The following is a 26,351-nucleotide window of genomic DNA, read 5'->3' as shown; positions in this document are numbered from 1 at the left end:
GCTATCATTGACACGTTTTCAATCAGCCAGGCAACATATAAAAAACGCATAAATAAAGCTGTTGGTTAAATTAACAATTATCGCACCTCCAATACTTTCACTTCGGGGAGAGAGAGAGAGAGAGAGAGAGAGAGAGAGAGAGAGAGAGAGATGCGTGCGTGCATCATGGAAAAAAAATGGAGGAAAAAAAGGAACACCAGCGCTGTTATATTGTGTGTAAATAATGACGAGGGTCTGAGGCAGGGATCCCACAACAAAAAGCTGCCTCGGTGCTCTTCAGCATAATGGCATTATGGGGGAAGGAAGAAAAAGGCGATAGCACACTTCGGCTCTGTAATTTCTCCATTTTTAAATCTTGCAATTTTCCATACTCAATTTTGGCAATGACACTGTTACGGGGTACATAAAGTAAAAAAAAAAAAAAAAAAAAAAAAAAAAAAAAAAAAAAATCACCCAAGCCACTCACTAGGTCTTATCTACATTACGATTACATCACATTTACAAACAACTGGCCTCGATAACTATAATGGATCTTGTTGTTGTCGTTTTTGATTAAGCTGGCCTTATGCCAGCAAGGGGTCTTGCTCATAGAGCACCCCGTAGCGATGGATCGCATAGCAAACGGAAAAGTAACCAAAGAACAAGAACATACAACATACTACACCCACATCTTACGCTTACAAATATTCCACAATGACATTTAATGCTGTCAAACTCTGAAGGCTCTTTCTCCTGACTAACATAGCGTTAGTGCCAACACAGCGATCATAACTTGTAGTTCTGCTACTCGTATTTCCAGATTATTCTTTCTTCCAGGTGTCTCCTTTGTTGTGACAGGGATTCCCGATGAATAGAAGTTGCACTCTCTGTCTGTCTGTCTGTCTTGCCATTCACTCAGTTCTTTTTCACAGTGTTAATGAGAGTGATGCATAATGAATAAACGCATTCAATACAGAGTCCGACCAATCGCAGATACAGAAAATACATAAAACTTTGGCAGGAGTCATTCAGATTTCATTATTCAAAGTTGAAAAAATAAATCCAGTATACTATCCAGTATACTTAAATAAACTTACACACATCACATATATATGTATATATATATATATATATATATATATATATATATATAATATATATATATATATATATATATATATATATTATACCAGGAATCATCCAGACAGCAATTTCTCATTTCTCAATTGTTGTAAGAACCTTGCATCCCCCAATAGACTATTTTCTTATAAACCCCTCAACCTCCCTCCTTCCTCTCTCCCCCCTTCCCTTCCTCCACCTCGCGTAGAGGAAGACCTTCTCACACAAAATATCATGACCATAATTACCATTTCCCGCCTCCGCCATTTCCTTTCGGCTAACGATTTTGGTTTTAAAGACTTTTGTTTACCAGTTTTGTTATTCTGAAGGTTGCGCTTCCATCTTCCCTCTGCACGAAGGAAACTGCTGATTCTAGATTTCATTACTGGCATCTCGTTCAGAGACTTGCATTAGCTATTAGAAATGTAATTATATAAACTTTAACAAATTCCGTCATTAGGATATGATCTTTGTTCCCACTCCAGCGACACATGATTGTCAGTATGGCTCTCTCTCTCTCTCTCTCTCTCTCTTCTCTCTCTCTCTCTCATTGTTAACTCAAGGTTGATATTTTAAGGGTACTGTAATGTGAAACTTATTGATTTTTTTATGTCTCTTTCCTGTTTCTCTTTTTTTGGCAATAGGCAATTTCTTAAAGTTCTCTCTGTCTCCCTCTGTCAAAATACTCGCCTCCTCCCTCCCGGTTAGTCCATTTCTTCCTCGCCCAACGACCTGCTCTTCCTGCTCTCTCTCTCTCTCTCTCTCTCTCTCTCTCTCTCTCTCTCTCTCCATTTCCTTTGCACCAGCCAGAGGCAACTCAAGTTCCGCCATAGGTAATTTCCACAGCAATTACTTCAAAAATCCTCTCAGCGCCTCCTGGTATGGAGACGTTTCAGGTCGTTAGCCCAATTAGAATCTGGAGCTTTCACGAGGTTACCTATCGAAGATTGAAATATGAAATGCTTTTCTGAGCAGGGAAGACTGCAAGGAAGGGAGAGGGAAGGGGTATACATAAAGGAAACGAGGGGTAGGTGGGGAGGGGGGGGGGAACTCTCACCCTCCTTGAGTACGGAAACAAAAAGGGTGAGGAAAGGTAAGAAGGAATGAGGTGAGGGAAATGAAAGGTAGAGAGAATGATAAGGCTCGGGAGGATGTAGGGCAGATAGAGCCAGTGTGGGTAAAGGAAATATATATAATGGGGTGCTGAAACGAGGTAAGGAGGTAGGGTAGGGGCGAGAAAAGGTAAGATGAGGGTGACAATTAGACGATAGATAAGGGAAGGGTGATCAAACACGGGAAGGGGATAACATAAAATCCATCGTCCCAAGACTGGTTCTTGGGCTGCGATCGAGTACCCTTCGGCTCAGATGAAACTGCCAAACATGATCTGAGAACTTTGATTTTTTTCGCTATGTGGGTCAAACTTCGGACAAATTATAGTTTATAATTAAGGAACCACTAATAGCTATTCGCACTGTGGTTGTACATTTTCGCGCCTACCAACATTTGAACTTGAAGGAACTTTTTCGTCCCGTTTCTGGTGCTCGTTGAAAGTCCAACACTCCTGCATTACATTGAAGGATCTGCATTTTTCTCAGTATTGGTCTGACTCACGCTGTTATTAGCTCTGATATCCACTGAATGTTATGGCTGCTTTTCATCTTCATCTAATTAAAGCTATAATTTGGCTTCTGTTTTTTTTTTTTTTTAAATTACCCGTTTAATCGATTGGGAAACGGGCTGGCCTTCACATAGACACAAGGCATTTCTATCCATTGATTTTTTCTAAAAGGTCTCAGGCAATCGGAAGGTGACATAATTACCTATAGGAGAACTGAGAGACGTGAGAACGAATTTATGGGAGAGAGAGAGAGAAGAGAGAGAGAGAGAGAGAGAGAGAGAGAGAGAGAGAGAGAGAAAGCGGCTTGAGAAAACAGGTGGCCGTTCTGCACAGGATGTCGTAACAAGGGATAATTACGGCAAGCGTGAAAATCCAGAAAGCTGTTGCTCTCGTCCAATGCCGAGGTGAGGAGGGTCATCAAGCAACACAGATTCCTCATTTTTTGTTAATATTTAGGAGGGAGAGGAGGATTCGATTCCGATCTTTATTGGGGATTTTATAGCCACTTGGTGTCCATTATAACGGGAACGATAGCCGATTATATTACGAAGGTTTTCTTCTCCATTTTTTTATTCTATTATTTTCCTTCTCTGGCGGCTTCATTCAGTCAGGACGAAAAAAAAAAAGGGTTTGAAGATGGGATCGGTGTTATTGCTTCGCAACATGCAACACAATCAACGGGGTAAAAGTCCACTAATGAATCGCTTTTATGGGTCGTATTAAGAAGGGAGCGAAACGAAAATAGAAAATAAAAAGATGGCTTTATCGGATAATAACAGCTGTATCGTTGGACGGGATATTATATATATATATAAAATATATATATATATATCATATATATATATATATATATATATATATATATAAGTAATATATATATTATATATAATTTATATTATATATATATATATATATATATATATACATATGTGTGTGTATATATATATATATATATATATATATATATATATATATATATATATATATATATAAAATCGTAAATTTTCTTTTAAACGGTAGTTTTACTTTTGGTTTAATTTCATCACGCATATTTATATAGCTATGTTGAAAGGTTTTTCGTGCGTCTGAACAATGTATTTACCGTTATAAACACTGAATAAATACGAGCGAAAATGTTAACCCTAAAACAATTATCAGCAAAAGAATCAGGAAGGACCAGAGAAAATAGTCTTTTAAAATTTGACGAGATTGGAATCACTTTTCGCTAATCGTCTGATTACAATGAACGATGCTTTGTCAGGATCTGTTGATCATAAACCTAGATCATTGTAGTGAGTATAAGAAAATTTCAATCCTTGGATTCGATTCAGGTTTGGTTAATCCAGTGACCAGAGGAAAACTGCCATCTCCTGATTAGATTCGGTCTTTGCAAATCCAGCTCAAAGGTTGGAATAAATTGATGCTTCGGTTTTCCACTGATCAGAATAATGTTCTGCCAATCCTTTATCACAACTAGCTTACTCTAAGGCAGACTGTCAGAATCTGCAGACTTAATCAACTTTAACGTTTTTGTTTTATTATGAGTATTGGGCTTAGTAACGCCCTCAGTCAGAGTTAGGTAAAACCTTTATCAGGACTGGAGCCTGCCATTCATTCTATACAAAGAGAAAAATTATAGCGGATTTTTCAATCAGGAGACGAATTTCAGCCACTCAAGATATGACGCTTGCGAAAGCTTCCCAAATTCGAATTGGCCTCGTCTGATCCGTTTCCTCTCTCTCTCTCTCTCTCTCTCTCTCTCTCTCTCCGAAATCGTCCAAGAGTCTGTCGTCCCTTCCGCGCCAGGGGGCTTTCCGAATTTCCTCTCCTCCTGAGAACCTCCCACCTTCCTGCTGCTCCAGTTTTCTCTTCTGCAGGAGGAGGCGAAGGAGGAGAGGAGGTGATGGAATGGCAGGTCGGTAGGCTGCGGCAGACGGGGCAGGAGAAGAGGAGGATCAGTGACCACTTCAGTAAAGGTCACAGGGGCAGCGGGGGTGAGTTGGCTTGGTCCGCCTTCTCTCCTCCGCCTTCCACGGCGGCTCCAGCGTACTCCAAATAGAAATAAAAGTGAACGACGTTGCATTCGTAAGTCGTATTTGCCCTAATTACCCATTCGCCAGGCCGCCTTCCAGGTCCTTAAATGTGGCACTGGGGTCATCTGGAATTCCAGGTCGGTTCTGGCATGGAACGTTGTGGCAGGGGGTTCGTAACGACGAAGGTTCATAGCGCTGCTTTCGCGTTTTACTAATTGGCTCCCGGTGTTTGTTTTTTATGTAAGCTTCGATGTCAATTAGGACGGGCGATGCTTAGCATGGGTCAGAGCGGGAGACGGAAAGCCTCAGTCATGACATAAATGGCTCTGTATCAGATGAGGCTCCAATCGCCCAGACTCATGTCACACGCGTACAGTGGGGCGTCCATCTTCCCTTTTAGAGATGTCCTGGGACGTGACCTGCGTTGCTGCTTCCCTAGAACGGGCCAAAAGGTGGTTCGGACGCCAGCATTCCAAAGGACGCAGCGCCATTGATCGGCTGAATGCTTACTTAATTCATCTCGTTTTTATGGCACATCTATTTGCTCGAGTATTTTAGACGAGCTGAGGAGATTCCTCGGGTTTAATTGTCATATCTATGCTCGAGTGTGTTTCGACGAGCCGCTCCCTGCATTCTTACACACCGATCTTTAAAGACGAGGCATCATCTGTCAGTGTCTGACTTCATTCATAAAAAAGGTACATGAGAGAATCTGTACCGGTGTACCTGCGGCCGATAATCAATTAACTCCGTCTGCTTGTAACCCTTGAGCAACTCGGCGTGCGTGTGTGTGTGTGTGTGTGTGTGTGTGTGCGCGGGTGCGTCTTCGTGTGTGTGTGTGTATGCGTGTGGGATTAAAATCTAAACAATATAGAGAGCAGTGTTGAAGCATCTAAAGACAAACAGAACTTCTTGGATTTATAAACGTTAATTAAAGGTACGCTTTCAAAAACTGTGGAGTAAATAAGCAACAGAAATCACAACGATAATAAAAATAACGGTTATGCAATGTAATCTGAATAAATAGTTCGCTCTACTTGATTTTAATAAAGAAAAAAGCTGAACTCTAATGCTGACGACTAAATGTAGAGTTTAAAGAAGAGAGAGAGAAAGAAAGAGAAAGAGAGAGAACGCCAGCCATTACTATTCAGGTCATACAGAGAACACCTAACCCCGCTGTGACTATTCAAGACACAAACACACACATACACACACACACAACTGGACTGACTAACACTGTAGAGTATAGTGCTACCTGAGAGCATCAAGGACATTTGTGCAATAAAATAAGCCAACGTTGAACGTAAAATTCACAAGCAATTAAAGGGCTGGATTCTTCCTTACTTGAAATTACTGTGACAATATCTAAACAATCATCAGACTGAATTATTTATTCTCTCTCTCTCTCTCTCTCTCTCTCTCTCTCTCTCTCTCTCTCTCTGCTTTCAGTAACTATTACAAAATCTGTCTGCATCCGCACAAGGCAGAGCTTCTATGATATTATCCTCCACCCACGGACCGGTGGAACAATACTTCAGTTAATTTTACAGGTACAGATATCTCTCTCTCTCTCCCCCTCCTCTTCTCTCTCACTCTCCATCTCTCTCTCTCATCTCTCCGCTCTCTCCCTCGGATCGCACCTCTCTACTCTCCTTCGGTCTCCTCCTCCCTCTCGTCTCTCTCTCTGTCTCAAGGTTTTGGATACGCTTGTACCGAGGGCAGGGCAGGAAATGGACAGGGGAAGAAGGAGGGGTAGATAATAAAGGAAGGAGAAGATGACCTTCTAAAAAATATATATTTTTTTTACTTTAGTTCTTCTCTAAATTCTACCAGGTAGAGACATAACAAGAGGAAAGAATCTTCACGTGGAAATCTTGGAAAATTTTTCCAAAAAAAGAAAGGAAGAAAAAACCTGCATAAATGACACAGCAGGACAGCAAGTGCCTGCAGCTTCAGATCTGCCTTTCTATTTCTTCCGACCGTTTCCTAACCTCCATTTCCACCAACCCTTTCAACCCTCAACCAACCTCCTCACCCCAGCTTGGGCAGGAGGGCATGCCTTCAAGGGAGTCCCGGAATACTCCCAGGGCACCATAAAGTCTCGACTAGATAGCCCAGTGAAGGCTATCGTGGAATCACTCCTTAGACCCATCTAACTCGTCCTACGTACATATCTCACAGGATACGACGCGATGGTGTGTCCCTCGGTTGTGACACAAACAAACATAATGAACACATCAGTGTTTATATATATATATATATATATATATATATATATATATATATATATAAATGAATACCTATATTAATATGTAAAATGAACTACAATTCTTTCATCTTATGCATGTAAACATCTGTGAGTAACACGGATGTGTACAAGCAAACATCACCAGGTATACATACATACGTATGCATAAACACACACATACGTGTATGTATGTAGGTATGTAATTTGTATGGATGTATGTGGTTGTTCAGACGTTGAGTTGCAACTTTTAAGACAGACTCAATTCCATATAACCAAAATTACTTCAGAAAAGCATAACCAAAAACTATACATATAAATCTTAAAAACAAATGGAATACGAAAGAAAGAAATAAAATGACGCTATTCTGCATTTGTTTCTGTAAAGACGAGAACAAATATCATTCGTCATAAGCGCTACGAGATGACATCAAACCAATGTGATGTCATAACGTCCAAATGTAAATCGTCGTGACATATCCAGTATCACTCTAAGTACTCTTTTTTAAATAAGAATTGTAAATGTAAAACTTCTCTCATGGTCATAACTATATCATAAAACTTTCGAGTTCAACTTTATAATCAAAAGCAAAATATTTGTACTTTAGTAGTATGTGAACAACTAATAAAAGTAACTCTAAATATAACAGAATAACAGTGATTATAAAATAATAATGATAACAATGACTATTATTTTAAACATTGTTATTAGAGTAAGATTCTTTTAAAAACTCGTTAAATCAGTTAAAATCGAAGCAGAAAACACCTTAAGTTTGAACAGAGGACAAAATCTTAAGTCACTGAGTAGTGTGGAGTGATACTGGAAAAAAAATATAAGGAGGGGGATGGCGGATTGTGGGGGGGGGGGGGGGGGGGGGGGGGGGGGGGGGGGCTGTAGCCGCCTTCAATATTGGGGTAGGGAATTGGACGAAAGGTTGGAGAAGTTTGGTAAGGCAGGGGGAGGGGGGAGGGGGAAGGGTTTGCACTGCTTGCGGTCATGTTATTTCCGGCGGACAAAGGCGAAAGGTGACATGTTGGTCCGGCTTCTACTAATTGTGTTCCGGTCTGGAGAGAGAAAAACAAAAGGACATCGGGAACAGCACTCAACTGAAGACCTCAATCAATACTGGAGATCATTTTCGTTGGTTTGCTTAGAAAACGAATCACCTAGGAATATCATAAAATCCACGTAAGAAGGCGAGTGAAAACCGGGACTTGAAACGAGTAATTTCGTAGTTCATGCTACATTTTCAGTGTGAACTTGAAAATGTACTAGAAAAATTACGAAAGTACTTGTTCCAAGTCCCAGTTTTTCACTCGCCTTCTTACGTGGATTTTATATGTATATACTAATATAATATATATATATATAATATATAGATATATATAATATATATTATATATATATATGCATATATATATGTATATATATGGACACACAAACACACGCACACACATATATACCGTGTATATTATATATATATATATATATACGTATATATATATATATATATATATATATATATATATATATATATATGTGTGTGGTGTGTGTGTGTGTGTGTGTGTGTGTAATTTTCTTTCTTCACCATCTTAACGGTCATGATTGGAGCAAGAGACCATCCTGGCAAAAGGCCAGAAAATCATAAGCAATAACTGCAGCAGCATGTTCACGAGAAGTAAGCCAGGTGCTTGTTGTACGATATTTAAATAATTGTCTTTCCTAAAGGAACGATTTATCAAAAATCTAAAAACGGCACGTTGCTAATTAAACTACATGTAATGTAATATAAACGTATCAGGAAATGCCTACAGGAATCACGATTCCTTAAATCAGCAAAAAGAAGTCATAGTAGAAATAAGAGAAAAAGTAAAAAAAGAAAAGAAGTAAAACAAACAATACCAAACAATATACCTGACAACACTTATGCCTTTCTTCCCCTCTCTTTGCCTCATAATGATTCAATCATGGGGTCAGATTTCACAGGTCTGCAAACAGCCATACAAGTGAGGCCGTGATTATGAGAGGGGAGAAATTGTAGGGGTGGAGCGTTAAAGGAGGAAGGGGGGAAGGGGGGGAGGGAGGAGAGAAGGGAAAAAAGTCAGGAATGTGAGAAGGAACTAGACACGTGAAGAAAGGACTAAGGATTAACAGAGATTGGATTTAGGAAGATTATTTGAACTGCGAATACGAGCGTCTATTAATAATACGAACAGTATTTATTTCATTAACAAAAATAAAGTTAATCGTATAAATAATACAGTCTAAAAACGAAGGCTAAACTTTAAATGATAACAACAACAACAACAACAACAACAATAATAATAATAATAATAATAATAATAATAATAATAATAATAATAATAATAATAATAATAATAATAATATCCTTTATTTCAACTCAAGCCCATATACAGAAAAACAAGTGAGGCAATAAAATGCATAGAATTTAGATACGTGAAATAAAAAAGATAGCAATAAACGGTTGCACCCAAACAGCTAATAATAATAATAATAATAATAATAATAATAATAATAATAATAATAATAATAATAATAATATACCCGGCCCTTAGAAGCACTTTTCACATCGCTCCAGAAAGAACCAAACTTAACACGAGCTCAAACGAGTGAAGAAACAATTATGAATAAATCCGAGTGGTGTTCGCGCAGTAATTACCTCGATGCCTAATTGCTATCGACCGAGTTGGCAATGAGAATGATTTACAGCCTAATTATGAAAAACAAAAAGTTTGGTTGAGAGAGAGAGAGAGAGAGAGAGAGAGAGAGAGAGAGAGAGATTTATTAACGACGGGGAAGAAGGGCAAAAATCCCAAATATTAGTGTTCAGTGTCAGAGAGAGAGAGAGAGAGAGAGAGAGAGAGAGAGAGAGAATTTTAGCCTTTTACCCCGACCCCTAAACGGTCCAGATATTAGCCTGGAGTCTGAATGCCTTTGTACCCCATCAAAGGTACCCATTTGGTGCTTGCATCTGGGCAACGCTATTGGCATCACGAGTGCCTTAAAAACAGGGATTAGAGTGGTAGCAAAAATAGCAAATGATTCGGCAATCTTTTTAATTTCTTCTCCTTCCTGACTTATCAATTTCAGTCGCCCTCTCATTCATGTGGGCGACTGGATTTTTTCTATCCCATTTATACTCGGTAATTATTTGCTTTTTTCTAACTTTTTCATATTGTACTACATCTGTTAGATGTCAATTTTGTATAATTATTTTAATTATCTCGGAATCTGACTTTGCCTTGCTGATTTTCCTGGATTAATTATTATGCAAATATTAGCAAATTATAAAACATTTTTTCCTGTGTAATCATAAATTTCTCTGGCTCATTTAACCCATCATCTTGGTCTGCAATTAAAAACTTGAAAGAGGAAAACAATTCCTTTGCACTCACAACTTTTGATTGACTTTTTCTTTATATTTTTGATTTGAAGGATAAAAAATATTTTCTTAAGAAATCACCGGGAGAAGTTTTTAATATATAAACCCGGCCAAAAATAATCACAATGAAAGATGGATGAAGATTTTGAAGGGGCTCAAAAATAAGTATTAAGATTAAAAGCCGAATATAAAGAGACTGTCTTGGCCCTCCAAGTCCCGTCTCCTTCTCCTTCTTCAGAGCAGCTCGTTCAGCCCATCATCCAGTGAGGCAATTTGATAGATAACACTAAACAAGATAATTAATATGCAAGGTGCTCCGTACACCTTGTCGTTTTTCGAAAGTGCTTGGGTGTGGCCAGGTCTCTCAGTAGGTGCGGAGGAGTGGAGTGGGTAACACTCAATACTCCAAATGTACTCCTAAGACCACTAACGCCTTTAACTCCTCCTGTGCTGTACACCTCCCTCTTCATGACTCCTGAGGTCTTTGTAGAGGAGTAGGTTAAGACTCAGTAATATTCCTACGCTACTTCTACTACCACTACTACTAATACCACTTCTACTACTACTCCCGAGTTCTATGTGGAGGAGTATGTAGGACTCAGTATTTCCTATATGCTCGTACCTTTGCAATTTCTACTGCCTACTACTCCAGAGCTCTCAACAGTCGTGGAGGAGCAGGGAAGACTATACTCCTTCTACAAGAGCTACCCCTACTGAGGATTTCTGGGTCTGAGCTGCCCAACAATGCTCCTATTCCATCTCTACGCTCCTCCTCATGTTTGCTGTAGGGAGGGTGGATGTGGAGAGAACGGCGGAGGAGGGGAACCCTCTATCAGCACTCGTGCTTGCTCGGTTTGCATGCATTATCATAATGTAGCCTTTTCCTTTTTATTTTATTTTGTATGTTGCTATGCCCCTGCGTGCATGTCTGCTCGAGAACGGCGGGGTCCTCGTCATAAAAATGGCAGGTAAAGCGTAAGGGACTGAAAGGATAAAGCTTATTCGAGTGTATGGTCTAAATGGAACATGGAGGTAAAATGCACGTAACTGTCCAGCATTCGCGACCTGAGAGAGAGAGAGAGAGAGAGAGAGAGAGAGAGAGAGAGAGAGAGCAATGCTCAACGAACTACTCAGCGGCATCCTGTCTCCACCATCAGATAAAATCCGAAGAGGAGCTGCAAGGGAAGGCACGTGATCCTACCTTTAGCTCAGCCACAGGTAACATAACAGCCGCCTTTCTCAAATCCTCACGCTTATTTACTCTCCCACCAGACGACTTCATTTCCACGATTTCTTTTTCTCTCTCTCTCTCTTTTTTTTATCGCACAGTCCAGTGGGTTTTCATTGTTCTCTTTTTTTCTTCCCTTTACTTCCCACCTTATTCTTTTTCTCCCCTTTTACTTTAGCTGCGAAGGTCAAAGTTCTAGTTTGTGGTAGGGGGATTATGTGTTTGTATGTATGCATGTAAGTATGTACGTATATATGTATATATATATATAATATATATATATATATACTACATACATATATACACACACACACACACACACACACAACACATATATATATATATATATATATATATATATATTATATATATATGTATATATATACATACATATTATATAGTTATAAAATTGATCTAAAGTTAGTTTCTAATAACACACCTTTAACTACGCAAAACAGTACTAAAGAGGGTCTTTGTTACACCCTGGCCAGTCACAACCTCTATAAAGAAAGTGTTATCATACATGATGTACTTTAATGTAAAGAGGTGCTCTATAATAAAGATAGAATCTCCATGAGCTGGTATGAGCTCCGGCTCTAGAAATAGACAGCTCTATTTTGTACAAATTCTATCAGCGGAGCAGTCTTGTCAAACAGAAACTATAGTAAAGAAAAGTAATCTATCATCAAACCTCTTCAGGGAATCAAACCCTGGTAATCAGTCGATTATACTTCCTGGCCCTAAAACAAAATTCTCTCTCTCTCTCTCTCTCTCTCTCTCTCTCTCTCTCTCTCGCGATGCTCTGTTCGCCGGGGGCCGTCCAGATCGTCATCTTTTAATTGCAGAGTCGTTAATGGAAATGAGGAGAGAAGAAGCTCTCGCTTACAGCAGAGGAATGAGAGAGAGAGAGAGAGAGAGAGAGAGAGAGAGAGAGAGAGAGAGAGAGCTCTTGTTTCACAACAGAATATTAAGCTGAGGTGTTGATGTTTTAATTGTTTGGGAGTACCATTAGAAGTGAGGAGGATTACTTTTCCACTAAGTATTATTATTATTATTATTATTATTATTATTATTATTATATTATTATTATTATTATTAATATTATTATTATTATATTATTATTATTATTATTATTATTATTATGTAATAAAAATCCACAATTATTTAGTAAACAATACTACTCTGTAAAATAAACAAGCAATGAATTTCGACTCATCAGTAGAGATCGAAAGTCAATGCTTGTTTATCTTACACAGTAATATAGTTGACTATACAATTGTGAATTACTATTGCACAGATTGTTTTTCACGAGACTGGTGAATTTCCTAGCGATTATTATTATTATACACAATTCATCGTCTTCTTGAACATAAAAAATCTAAAGAACAGTGATGAAGTCTTTTCTTCTGAACAGTTCAAAGGATGAAGGTGGGCGAAACCTGCTTACGTAGCATGAAGCAAAATTATAATCTCGGGGGAAACAGAGGCAGGTAGAAAATTTCAGAGCACCCCTTCTGCATACGAGAACCTCCACTCTCTCTCTCTCTCTCTCTCTCTCTCTCTCTCTCTCTCTCTCTCGTGTGCCCAGTGGTACGGTCAGTGATTCCTAACAATGAAAGAGATTGATTGATGGGGCAAGTTGACCTTAGCACTCCAAACGCTGCCTGGACTTCCCATCTCGCTCCCTCATACAACATGCGGGAATCGTATATGCATCACAATACAGCAGGCTTCTACTGAATCCTGAAACGAGAGCGCTTTTTAAGGGCGGGTAAGCGTACAAAGAGAGAGAGAGAGAGAGAGAGAGAGAGAGAGAGAGAGGAAATGTGTACAGCTAGCATACAAAGAGAGAGAGAGAGAGAGAGAGAGAGAGAGAGAGAGTTTGGTGAGGGATGAGAGTTCTGGTTTTATGAGACAACGGAAATATACTAAAGAGAGAGAGAGAGAGAGAGAGAGAGAGAGAGAGAGAGAGAGAGATAATTTTATACTGGTAGCATGTGAGAGATATAGGAGCAAGGAGTGAGAGTTCTGATTTTATGAAAGAACGGAAAGTCTCTCTCTCTCTCTCTCTCTCTCTCTCTCTTTCACGCACACAATCGCACAGATAACGAAGCTTGCGACCTTTTTATGTCGAATGGGAAGCACGGGGGGTGACAGCACTGGTGGGAGGGTGAGGTGGGGAGGGGGGGGGAGTATAAAAATAATAATTTGAAGAAATCGAGAAGAAAATGTCAGAAACGCATAAATATTGGGTATGATAATGATCACATTGTAATAAGGCAATTTAAAAGTCTGTAAGTGCGCAAACCTGTTTATTTCTTATGAAGGGGAAAACGCATTTCAAAAGATTCGTAATCACTACGATTTCAACTGAATACATCTTGTAACTTAGGGGCACATCACAAAAGACCAAAAGTGGTTCCAGATACTTTCTAGTGAAGTCACAATGGAAAGTGTCTGTCTAAGTGAGCGTCAATTGTTCTAGAAACTTTCTAGCGAAGTGGAAATGACCTAACTGTGCATAAATTGTTCAAGACTCCTTCTCATTCACTCGAACTGAAATTAAACTTTGACATTCTTGGTTAAAGTAAAACAGTTGCAAGCAATAAGGGAGATTTCTCTCGGACCAAATGACACCAGCCTTAAACTCAAGTATGACTCAAACGTGCTGAAACACAGCAAAATCTGAAAACCGAATCTTGCAAGCATGAAGGTTTTGCTCGCTATAATCTTGCGGTGAATTCTAAGTGCGTGCATTGAATGGGACTGAGTCATACGGACATAATTTCTGCTTGCACTGACCTTTCAGAAGCTATGCTTGAATGCAAACGCAAAATGTACGAGAAATTCACTAATGGTCATTTTATCAAGGGAAAGGCGTCTTTGACGTAGAATGTTTGGGGCTACATAAAGTCCGCTTGAAAGGACTTCTAATAAGTAATGATTGAACATACACACAGAAACGCAAGAAAAAGAGGAAGAAGGAGGAGAAAAATGTTCCCAATGATGTTTCCAATGGACACTCTCTCCAGAGGCAAGGTGGATCTAAAGACGTCAGCCTACTGGAATAAAGAACGATAAAAACACGCAAACACGTCGCTAATTCTACTGATGCGGACACTCGCTAACCGCCAATTCATGGACACCACAAATGCCTGTTTTATCTAGACTGTACAATTTGCCCACCGCCGCCTCCAACATGGTGACCTCGTTGAAGAGATTTAAACAGATAATCCTTGCCTCTATCACACTTGCATGGACAAACAGCACATGGGCTCTGTACACACAAGGTCAGCAGAGGTAAGAAGAACCAGGGGGTTTGCATAAAAAGGACGTTTAAATAAGGAGAGTAGCCACGGCGGCGAATACAATGCAGGAGTCGGGAACACAATGGCTATTTTCGCAGAAACCCCGTGAACCACGTACTTTTTTACAGCCCTGATTACCATAATAATAACTGTCCTGGGAGGGGAAAAAAAGCTTGAAAATAAGGACATCAGATGGATATGCATCCTTGGATATCCTTTATCTCTGCACACAATAACCACAAGAGAAAAAGAGGATTCTGCTTCCCTCTCCAAGTGCAAGAAGTGGATGTCGTCCGAGAGTGTAATTATAGCAAGGAGGCTCTGGAAACCCTTCACGTTTGTTCCGCACCTCCACCTTTTCACCTGCTGCCGTCACCCTTGGTGTCATAACAGCCCGGTTGACCACCTTGCTGGAGCACTACCTTTACCCTTACACGCGCGCACACACACACACACATGCTTATCTGCATATATATACATATATATAGATCTCTCTCTCTCTCTCTCTCTCTCTCTCTCTCTCTCTCTCTCTCTCTTTATATATATATATATGTATATATATATATATATATATATATATATATATATATATATATATATATATATATATATATATATATATATATATATATATACATATATATATATATATAAAGATATATAGATATAAATATATATATATATATATATATATATATATATACATATTATATATATATATATATATATATAATATTATATCTATATATATATATTATATAATAATCTATATCTATTATATATATATACACATATATATATTATATTATAATATATATATATATATATATTACATAGATATATATATATATAATATATAATATTTATAAAGAGAGAGAGAGAGAGAGAGAGAGAGAGAGAGAGAGAGAGAGAGAGAGAGAGAGAGAGAGAGAGAGAGCTACAAAGTTTTCGTGACCGATACTAAAGTCTGTACATGTAATTCTGACTTCACGTTCATGTCCTATTATCCCTTCTCTCATATGAAGATATAATTTTCAATAGTATCTCTACCTTCCAAACTTCAATTATTATGCTTGACCGACAGCTTAACTCACCAACAACTAATCAGTTTGAAGTGTTGTAGAAGTTATATTTATAGAATCTATAGCTGTATAGTCTTTATGTAATATCAAGTGACAAGGATTTCATTTTTTCATTTTCAAGTTTTTTCAAAAAAATTAAATATATAATATATATATATATATATATATATATATATATATATATATATATATATATAGCTACTATATATGATATATATATTAACTTTTTTGAATTAAAACTGAAAAAATGGATGTAAATATATATAAATATATATATATATATATAATATATATATAGTGAAAACTTTAAAAATATATATATATATATATAAGATATATATATATATTATATTAAAACTTTTGAAAAAATATAAATATCATATTGTATATATATATATATATATATATATATATATATATATTATAAATAGTAATATATATATATATATAAATATAAGCTATATAAATATATTTATATGTAAATGCACCAAATTCGGCGTCATCAACATCAGTTGCAGCAGGTTTTATCCATGAAAACAACCGCCGACCCTTTTCCCTTTTCTGGTCCATTATAAGTATTAATGCATCATCAGAAACCTGACAAAGGCATCAAAACCACCATAATTTCAACTAATTGTAAACTGCGTCTTTCAATCAGCTAATTCATCTTTTAACATAAACCATTGCACTTGTAGAGGGGAAAAAGTGACGTATATCTTAGCGTCACCAGACAACTGAGCTGATCAACAGCTCTCCTAGGGCTGGCTGGAGGGATTACATATTTTTACGTGGCTAAGAACCAATTGGTAACCTAGCAACGGGACCTACAGCTTATTGTGGGATGCGAACCACATTATATCGATAAATGAATTTCTAATCACCAGAAATAAATCCCCCTGATTCAACGTTGGCAGTGCGGGGAGTTGAACTCGCGACTACCGAATCGGTAGGCGAGCACGTTACAAGGAGTTACAAGGATTAGGATGCCTCAAAGACTTGTTAATTCTTTCGAGGAGACATTGTGTGCTCACTTATCTCTAAGAGCAGGTCTTGCTGTTCATTGACAGTGTCCTAATGATTTTGTCTAGCTTTTTTTTTAAACTATCCCACAATGTTGCTGTTTACAACTTCTGGTGGCAGTCTGCTCCATGTAAAGAAGTTTTCTCTCTTGGTTCAGAATATCACTTTCCAGCCCAATTCCACAGTTAAATTGAATCTTTCAATCAGCCAATTTATCTGTTAACCTCAACTAAGCTATTCAACTCTAGCAAACTGTCGCCCTTCCTCGCAGCAGCCCCTTCTGGCCTGTGCTTCCTTCAAGCGCACGTGACGGGGAGCACCTTCACCTCCGTCAGTTGCAACACCCTGCAAGCCGCCCCTCCTTTCTGCCACACTCGTCACTGTTGCGCGGCCATCTGATATAACTTCTCTCTCTCTCTCTCTCTCTCTCTCTCTCTCTCTCTCCGAGGCCTCCCAGTGCGTCACCCAAAAGGGGCGGAGGGCACTGGCTCCCGACTGATGTTGTAATGCCTCCTTTCAGGCCGCCTTGCGTATCTTGCCCTGGCGGGAACATTCAAGATGGAATAAATTAGAATCATCAAGTCCTACTCATGATCACAGGGGATCCCGGATTGTGGAAATCATCAGAACTGTTTAGAAATTATGTCCTCCTGTCGTTCAGCTCCATAAGATATTTTTGGATGGTGTTTGAGTTTCGATGAATAACTACAGATAGTCAATAATTAAAATATACAATTAAATAAACATTATACATAATATATATAATATGTACATAAACTATATATATATATATATATATATATATATATATATATATATATATATATAATCACAGGTAACCATAAGCACCAAATAAGGTATATTGAAAACCTAACCAAGCAAGACTTCATGATTATAGAAACAGTCCACATCTGCCACACAGCCTTCGAAGTCCCCTGGGAATCTCGTACCCTCATACCAAGGCGCGTCACGCAATTCTTTGTGTGTGCAATTTGAGTCACAGTGGCATACGAAAGAACACTTCATACAGATGATATACTCAAGAGAGAACAAAATATTACTCTTTAGCAACTACATTTTTTTGCAACCTTTTCCCTTATTTTATGGAGACGAGACCGCAATAAATGTGGTCGTCTAAATAAAAGCGATCTGAAATCTGCCATTTAGAAGCAGACAGGTAAGGTGACACAGGGAACAAACACGAAGGCAAGGAATTCCCGACTCTGGAAAAGAAAAAAAAAATGCGCCGAAGTTTTCTGTAAAGCGTATATTGCCAAATGACACTTTCAGTCACGGCTCAAGAAACTCTCATTCGCTGCCCATAAAACTTTCAGTCACGGCCCCGGTGGTAGTCTGTTATTTACAACTATAGCTATCTGGTATATTTGATGACTAGAGGGTGGATGATCAATATATCAATTTGCTGCTCTCCAGGCGCAGTAGTTTTTAAGATCTGAGGCGGACAGAAAAAGTGCGGACGCACAGACAAAGCATCTCAAGGGTCTTTTTTTTTTTTTTTTTTTTTTTTTTAAGAAACCCAAAGCCTCTTTTTTTTTTTTTTTTTTTTTTTTTAAGAAAACTAAAAGGAAGGTGAAAAAAAACTCTTATTCCGGAATAAAAAGGAAGCGAAAAATTCCACTAAGGAAAAAATAATGGGGTAAATAATTTTAGCGTCTGGAATGAATTAGAAAGAAAAAAAATCCCAGATTCTGGAATAAGAGGCCAGGCAAACATTTCCAGATTCAGAAGCGACCAGGAAGGCAAGAGTTCCAGATTCTGGAAGTGAGGACTGTGTAGTTGAATATCTGGTATGATCCAGTACCAATTAAACGACCCCCAAAACACACAACAACCACCACACAAACACAATTCTAGACGTCTATGATTACTTATTCGTTCATTTATTTGTTTATTTGTTTATTTACCTTCAATCCATGAATCATTCAGCACTTTCGGAATAGAATGCAAGATAGACTGTAGGCCAAAGACCAAGCGCTGGGGCCTGTGAGGTCATTCAGCGCTGAATTGGAAACTGATTGTAGAAAGGTTTGAAAGGTGTAACAAGAGAAAACCTCAAAGAAGTAGCGCTATGAAACATTTGATAGGATTGAGACAACAGAAATATATAAGAAAGAATATGAATGGAGGTAGAACAAAAAGAACGAAAGGGGTTGCAGCTCGGGGCCAATGGAACACTGCAAAGAACCTTAAGTAATGCCTACAGTGCACCGCATGGAGTGCACTGAACTCACTACCCCTCTACGAAGTTCAGCACTATCAACGACAGCAGTCATTCAAATCTACAGCTAACAATCCCAGGTACAAAAGCGCGTCCTTCGTAACAGTACACATCTTTTCTCGAATAAATATTCCATGACTCGTGTGGCATTAAGAAATCATGTCGTCCAGGTCCCTCTTAAGTCAATGTTTACTCTGGACATTACATGACACATTCTCGTGGAAGACAGCTCATTCGCGATGGCAATCACATTAGCCTCATACAAAGGTAAACTGATATGCAAACGGGCTTACACGCACAATTATGAATACCGGCATATGCACACATACACATTACATATTACACACCATCATATATGTAACACGCGTGTATATAATATATATCTATATATATATATATATTATATATATATATATATATATATATATATATATGGGGATACAATCCACAATGAAGTAAAATCCTCTTGTAGTTTAAAATATATATTTCTTGTACAGGATTAAAGCTTTCGACCATCAACTATGGTCTTGTTAGTGAACAAGACCACAGTTGATGGTCGAAAGCTTTAATCCTGTACAAGAAATATATATTTAAACTAACAAAGGATTTTACTTCATTGTGGATTGTATCCCCATTTACTTAGAGGTACGACATAGTACCTGGCTTCTGCATATATATATATACATATATATATATATATATATATATATATATATTATATATATATTATTATATATATATAATGTGTGTGTGCGCGTGTATATATACATAAAAATTACATTAAATACATGTGAAATAAATTAGGGTTACATTCACAGACTACTATTTTCTACTAGCGAACTTGAAATTATGAATCAAACTCATATTGCATTCCATCACCGGAAGTAAATCCAAACACTAGGACAAATATAACATGGGATAGTCTGTCATGAAGCGTAAACATCAGAGTCTAATTCACACGAAAACAGGATCGAGACACGAAACAAAGAGGAAGATACAAATAAATTTTCTGAACGGAAAAGCTGCCAGCACGGGGCACCACTACCACCCGAACATACTCCTCTAGGCCAGGCACTAAACTAAACCATGTCAAAAACACACGTCGGCAACTTAACGTATAGACACCACAAAAAGACTGAAGACAAATCAACGACATATTGGTAACTGTAACCAGTCTTCAAATGATTATCCAGAATATGCCCAAGTTTCCCTCTTCACTTCCGGTCGTGGAATGGAATATATTTAGAATATAGAATTTTGGCCTACGGCCAAGCGCTAGGACCTATGAGGTCATTCAGCGCTGAAAGGGAAATTCATGGTCGAAAGATTTGAAAGGTGTAAAAGGAGGAAACCCTCAAAGCAGTTGCACTATGAAACAATTGTCAGGAGAGGGTGGAAAGTAAGATGGAAGAAAGAGAATATGAACAGAGGGACAGAATAAGGAATGAAAGGGGTTACAGCATCTAGGGGCAGAAGGGGCGCTGCAAAGAACCTTCCGTAATGCCTACAGTGCACCGCATGAGGTGCACTGAAGGCACTTCCCCCCTACGGGACTTACGGTCGTAGACATGTTTCCTATGTGTTTGTGATATGCATGCGATATGCTGCCAACATACGTTTGTTTTTATACATGTTCTGCTATAGTGTGGGCGCATCCTTTTAATACTAGCTGTAAGAAGGGGAAGGAAGGAGGTTCCGTCTGGAAGGAGCTTATAAGACTGCTCATTGTGAGGTCCAATGTTACAGGAATCTTTTGAAAGTAAAACTTGAAAATGGAGCTAGCGATCGACCCTGTGGGATCCTTATAACAGCTCTCTTCAGAGCGAGATCAAAATTTAATGTCGTTTTCCCGGCCGACCTTCAACTACCAAGAGACACAAAGACCTCCCACTGACTTTGAAAGCAGAACCAACGAACACCTTCGAATTAATAAGCACGAATAAAAGTAGCCATAGAGAATTGGTTAAAACTTTACTTCTCATTTCCAAAGCCATTCTACCCCTGCTTCCCCTTTCCTCCAATTCTCCCCAAATCTAATCCCCTCTTCCCCTTCCCTCTTCCTCTCCTCCCCCAACATATTGCAAGCACCAACGCCTCATACGTACTGTAGAATGGGCAACATTATGAGGGCTAAGGCTGCTGACGTCACATCTCTGCCCTGCTGATGTCATGGTGGATAACAATGGACCAGAGGGTCAGACACTCTTCGGCCTTTTTTTTTCTATCCGAAGGGGAAGGGGGAGGAGGAAGAGGAGGAGGAGGAGGAGGAGGAGGAGGAGAAGGAGGAGGAAAAGGAGCTGCTAAAAGAGACAGGAAGAAGAAAATGGATGAAAGGAAGTGGAGGAATAAGAGCTTGAGAATGACGAATGGATGAAAATGAAAACGGGGCATGAGGTTATAAACAGGAAGAACGGGGAAGATGAGGGAGAGGAACAAGAAAAGGAAGGGGACGTGGAGAAAGGGTTAAAAGAGTTGGAGGAAGGGATTGGAAAAGAGGAGTAAGAGAAAAGAAAATGAAAGGAAGAAAAAAATCGGGGAATACAAAACAAACAATAACATAAAGAGAAAGAAGAGCAGCAGGTGGAACACAAGGAGGTGGGGAAATAAGAGCTAGAAAAATGGTTAGATGAAGAAAAGACTGAGCGTAGTGAAAGTAGGACAGCATCTAAAACAATAAATGGTTGAAAGAAGGCGTAGAAAAAATGACAACCAGCGTGTAGAGCAAGAATTTAATCCGGTTAGGACGTAAACACGAGGAGAGGAACCGAACGCGGCCGAGGGCCCGAGTGAAGTTTTGATGGGAGCCGAAACCTGCTGACGCAGACGATATCTGAGGATTGTTAAGAGCCTGGAGAGGTCAGGCCGATAACCTTCGCTTGGCAGAGAGTGCAAAGGCCGGGAACACGATCAGATTACCCGAGGGAACACTAATCAATTCATGGGCGCATTATCGCCAGGAGACAAAATAATGAGTCAAGCCAATTTGCCTTCTCTCACAGGCTCCTTTTTATTCCTTTCGCTTATTCTTATTTACGCTTCCTATGGAAATAATAATGGTCAGGCGGTTATACGACTGGGAATCATAACATCGTCATTTGCAGTTCAACTATGCTATCTTAATGTATCGATATCGTTTCGTTGAAAATGTCTCTTTTACGAATAATATTATTTGATTGACTAGCTGGTTACTGATCCCCTTCTTTAGTTTTCAGTTTTTTCTTTATTCTTTTAGAACAGAATAGAATGTACAACGTAGGCCGAAGGCCAAGCGCTGGAAGAGGTCATTCAGCGCTAGAAAGAAAATTGAGAGTAAAAGGTTACAAAGCTGAAACAGGAGAAACCCCTGGCAGTTGCACCAAGAAACAATAATTGATAGAAGAGGGTGGAAAGTAAGATGAAAAAAAGAATATGAATGGCGGTACAGCAAAAAGAATGAAAGGGGTTTCAGCTAGGGGCCAAGGGACGCAGCAATAAACCTAAGTAATGCCTGCAGTGCACCGCGCATAAGGTGCACTGACGGCTCTACCCTACTACGGGGTTTTTTGTTATAACAATCCATCTCATAAAAATCGAGACGATCGTGTCCTACGGCTTGAGCATTAAAACAAATTATTCCCGTTTTCTCAAAACGTGTTTTCTCGTCCCTCAGGCGACCACAAAAATGGACTCCTACTACTGAGATTTTAAAGCACAAATTTGAGTCTATTTCCCACCATTCAGTATTTAACAATTTGACTATGTACACGTGCGAAAACATTTTCGCAAACGGGGTATTTTACACTTTACAGTCAACGTACTTTGAGTGGGAGAGAAGAAAGACAGGTATCCAGCTTCAAGTTAAATAGAGAGAAAGATAATTCCGTACACAAAATAGGACGAGTCCATTTGCTAATTTGGTGACAAATCCAGCCTGTGTTCTTCAACAGGAAATACACATGGGGTTTACATTTCACTTACCTGTTTACAGCTGTTAGTATTTTTTAAAAAAATAAAAAAAATTAATATCCTGGAGCCCCATCTTAGAGCAGTTTAGCCTCGTGAAACGAAAACTGGTTTTAAATGCTCTTACATACACTATCTAATTTATAAGAATTAGAATTAGTCAGAATAATTTTACAGAGAGGCTTAGATTTACTCAAAACTGTGTTGTCTACAGGAAGAAGAAAACGGGTTTATCATTCTGATAACGAGACAGTATCAGTTGCTGAGATGAAAGGGTCACCTCATTGACTCGAGTCTGCAAACAAAGGCCCAGTCGGTAGAGCATCATCGGTATGACTTCGGAGTCTTACCTGAGGTGAAGAGGACGATGGCCTTGAGGCAGGAATATTCGGCGGAGTCGACGTGAAGAGCCTTCAACTTCTCCACCTGCTCTTGGAAGATTCGGATATGGTCCATGAAGGCCACTACTCTGTCGGCCGCCATCGGAGAGGCGTGGAGGCCGGCGGCGGCGAGTAGGGGCGCGACGTGGAGGGGCATGGAGCACTGGGAGGCGTTCAAGACGAAAAGTTCAGACCAAACGAGCCGCAAGAGCGCCACCTGGTCCGTCACCTGCAGCTCCGGAAAGAAGGGGATGTTCTTGGCCCACCCGACGGCCGAAAAGAGGAGTCGAGACGCCAACTCGCAAATATTATCCACGCCCATGATGTTGTTGGTGTTCATGCACTGGCCGTAGGGCGACGTCGGGAAGGGCTCAGCCCGCAGCAGAAGGGAGATGTACGACGATAGGTACGTGTGCCCGTTAAGGGCGTCCCCGTTGGCGATGAACTGACCGGGCATTCCCATGCCTTGCGTTGGGGGCACGCGGCCACGCTGGACAGCTGGAAAGGAAAAAGAAATGATGTGCATGAATTTCTATAAACAAAAATGAATAAACTGACAAAAACCTTATTATTCTGTACATGATTTCCTTACGTTTTACATTTAGTAAGCTAAGGCAGTGCATCTTCTGGAGAGAGAGAGAGAGAGAGAGAGAGAGAGAGAGAGAGAGAGAGAGAGAGAGAGAAAGGAACGAAATATATCATAAACAGCCGCTCTTGCCTGTGACCACTTCATTGAGTGCAAGAAGTACATGACAACAGAGGCAACGAAATTATCTGAATATATTGACAATTTGGTCTGAGAGAGACCACATAAGTGGCTTAGGTAAGGAGCAAAAAATTTACCTAACAGATTTCTATGAAGATAGAATACGAAAAACAAAACAATAATAAGTATCGGGCAGACTCTACTGCTCACTATGACGATTCCATAAGGGTTTAAGTTTCCGTTGTTTTTGCAACGCCAGTATATTAAAACCAATGAATCAAATGAATGCAGCCGAGACAAAACAACAGAACTGCAAGAAGTCTGTGCTTGCAGAGTCCGGGTCGGGCATAATAGTGAATAATGAATCAACATGAGAAAAGAGTTTCCGTAAGAAGACAAATCTTTTTCAACAGAGCCATCCACTCTAAAGAATATGTGGGTAAACTATGAAAGGAATTGTATATGAATTAAAATAAAATAAATAAGTAAATCTAGAAATGTAGATGCAAGAACATATTGGAATTATAATACAAGAAAATAAAAGAAATGCAGGGAAAACCAGGTAAAAGACACGGCAGCAAAACACGAAAAAAATGTATTATGTCCCCTCACCTCTAACTCTTCTTCGTGTTTTGAAAAAAAAAAATGAAAGGAAAGAACCATACAGAAGTATATCAACATTCACGCATGAAAAAAAAGCCAATGTGTGATCAACTCAACGATAAATGTGCAAATAAGAAAAAATGTGTTGGAAACCAAGAACATTTCAAAAAATATCCAAGACAAAGAAAACCAATCATTGCAAAACAAAGAGCCCTACAGAGATCACTTTGGCAACTGCTCTGGATAGCTTCTTTCGAAAATATTGTATGTGTTACAGAAGGTGGACTCACTACCTACCTCAGCGTCTGGTAACTACAGCAGGGCATTTAAGTCAAAATACAGCTAAAATAACCATGCAGGAAAGGGACATTACACAAAGCATCAAAGAAAAGTTATCATGAAGGACACACAAGAGAATTCCTCAACAAGGAAAGCGGCCAGATCATTGTTAAAGGGACGAGAGAAACGATGGGACCTGTGCAGCAGTAGAGTGGCCACGGCAGAGGAGGCCCACGGGTAGCAAGAGAAGAGTGTAAGACTGGCTCGTCCCACAGAGGAAGGAGGAGGCGAAGAAATCAGAGATGCGAGACGCCGATAAACTCGCGGAACAGGCAACGAGTGGGTGAGATAAAGCCAAGCTCCTCTGGCTTCGCCTCCAATAACCTTTTGAGTAATGGGTGTATGGTTGTAATGAATGCGATGAATAATGAAGGGGCTGATGGGAGATCGGTGGGAGGAGGGTAGGGGGGAGACAGGGGATAGGGAAGGGTTGTGGCCTTCTGGGGAGGATGGAGGTGGGGGGGTGGTGGTGGGGGGGGGGGTGTATAAATGGGTGAATGCTGATCGGCCTCATGGTGGCCTATGCGAGTTATGGCTCTGCTGAGGCAGACCCGTCTTGTTCTTGTTCCTCAGCGCTTTAAAATGTATGATAAATAATGATAGTTTTTCGGGAGGCTCCACCGAATACAGATGAGTGCGCTGCGTTTACAGGTAAATTAAAAATGAGATACGAGCGTCGCTTCATATGGCCTGGAGATGGGCAGATGCCCTGCGTACTTCATGCTGTGTGAAATATTAACATTTGGTATAAAATTCCTTAACTTCATAAAATCAGCCTTAATCTTCACCAACGGTAACTTCAAATTACTTATTCGGTGTCAGGAATAGAGAAAAATAATAGACTAAAAGCTTATTCTCATTATCAAATTAATATTCTAGTGATGAATCATTTTATAATTTATTTGCCGGCTCACTAAACGACAATGAGGTATCATGTGGAATCTTAAGCATCGCCTACTGCGCATGATTTCCTGGCCATTTTAATAACCATTAATGTATTTATAATCATAAAATATGAATTCAAGCTGAGAGACGAAACGCCGAACATCTATAGCACTGGTCGAAAGCAATGAAGGAGGAACAAGTCATTCTTCAAGAGCACC

At 39.3% G+C, this 26,351-nt stretch overlaps 1 protein-coding gene across 2 annotated transcripts in view; it reads right to left on the bottom strand.

Annotated features, from left to right (window-relative positions):
• Positions 1-26,351, bottom strand: part of LOC135210951 (nuclear receptor subfamily 2 group F member 1-A-like) — a 296,770-nt gene that overhangs the window by 233,783 nt on the left and 36,636 nt on the right. For both annotated transcript variants that reach the window (XM_064243930.1, XM_064243931.1), the window contains one exon: positions 23,571-24,098. In XM_064243930.1, the coding sequence (XP_064100000.1) occupies positions 23,571-24,098 (528 nt within the window). The remainder of the gene's footprint in view (positions 1-23,570; positions 24,099-26,351) is intronic.

The sequence above is a fragment of the Macrobrachium nipponense genome, chromosome 4, assembly GCF_015104395.2.
Source record: "Macrobrachium nipponense isolate FS-2020 chromosome 4, ASM1510439v2, whole genome shotgun sequence".
In the NCBI taxonomy this organism is placed as follows: Eukaryota; Metazoa; Arthropoda; class Malacostraca; order Decapoda; family Palaemonidae; genus Macrobrachium; species Macrobrachium nipponense.
The sequence above is the reverse complement of the archived record's forward strand: the minus strand, read 5'-3'. Positions and strand labels throughout refer to the sequence as shown.